A 1,172-nucleotide genomic window follows, 5' to 3' on the forward strand; every position below is an offset into this window, starting at 1 on the left:
CCGACCCTTCCCCTTTAAGACAGGTAGCCATGTTGGCAACATGTGTATCGGGCGTTAGTCCGACGGGGTTTATTGTAATGGGAAGTGAGGCTCTCTGTGTGTGGAAGAGTACCGTAGGCAGCAGCTGCCGCTGACATAGTGATGCGCATAGTTTTGATGGGTAGTCCTTGAAGCTACAGTAGTCAGTGCTTTATGTACGCTGCGAATACGAACTAAATCACTTGATAAATGCAACATAATCACAACGTCTCCCGGCCATTTCCCCCCGCAGAAAGCTGTTACCAACCAGGCTAAAGCTAATATAGTTAGCCTAAAGAAACAAAGGGTCTGTCTATGTAGATGCACTCCCCTACAAAATCCCAGCGGTAGTCAAGAATGATTTATTATTTCCAAATAGAGCTATTTGTCATCTTTTAAAAATTATTATTAATCATATCGCAAAATATATTGCAGGGGGGAAAATATCGCAATGTCAGATTTTTTCCAATATCGTGCAGGCCTACAGGACGGTATGTGGGATTGAGTCGAAATAAACTATAGTGTGTGTGCGTGTGTTCGTGCTGATAAAGGGACACGTCAGCCAGTGCAGGTGTGGGTCACCAATGAGCTTTTAACAGTTTTTAAACAATGGAGCTCTATGGCACAGAGGAAGACAATTCATCAAGCTATTGATACATGGAAGGATTCATTTATTGTTGGTTTTTATTTATTTATTTTTTCCATGGGATTTGGTGACAATAATCCAAATATAAATATCGGCAGCCTTCAATTTTAATAGCATACTTGCTGGCAATGTTACAAACTAATGAGCAACATTGGATTTATCTGGTTTACCTGGAATATTTTACATGTGTGGCACTCGTACTCACCGATGGTGTTAAAGCAGTGGATGTTCAGGCTCGCTGGACTTCGGTCTCCTATATGGATCTCCTCCAGACTGTGGTCTGAGCTGTTGGTCAGTATGACCTGTACGGCCACCATATTGGGCTGGTACAAACAGGGCTGCCTGGAGAAATGGTACTTGGCTGACAGACCTTTTCCTGTCATATGGTGAAGCAGCTCGTAGGTTTTCACAGGGCCGAAAGATGGAGTGGTGACCTAGAGGGACATAGGAAAGATAGGAATAAACCTCAGCAAGCACTGATTCTAAGTGTTTTTTTTTTGGGGGGGGG

General features: G+C 43.3%; 1 protein-coding gene across 2 annotated transcripts in view; it reads right to left on the reverse strand.

The window, feature by feature from the left end:
- The window catches only part of ap3b1a (adaptor related protein complex 3 subunit beta 1a), a 64,192-nt gene that overhangs the window by 16,527 nt on the left and 46,493 nt on the right, over positions 1-1,172 (reverse strand). For both annotated transcript variants that reach the window (XM_032539275.1, XM_032539276.1), the window contains exon 23: positions 870-1,098. In XM_032539275.1, coding sequence (XP_032395166.1) covers positions 870-1,098 — 229 coding nt within the window. The remainder of the gene's footprint in view (positions 1-869; positions 1,099-1,172) is intronic.

This window comes from Etheostoma spectabile, chromosome 16, assembly GCF_008692095.1.
Source record: "Etheostoma spectabile isolate EspeVRDwgs_2016 chromosome 16, UIUC_Espe_1.0, whole genome shotgun sequence".
In the NCBI taxonomy this organism is placed as follows: Eukaryota; Metazoa; Chordata; class Actinopteri; order Perciformes; family Percidae; genus Etheostoma; species Etheostoma spectabile.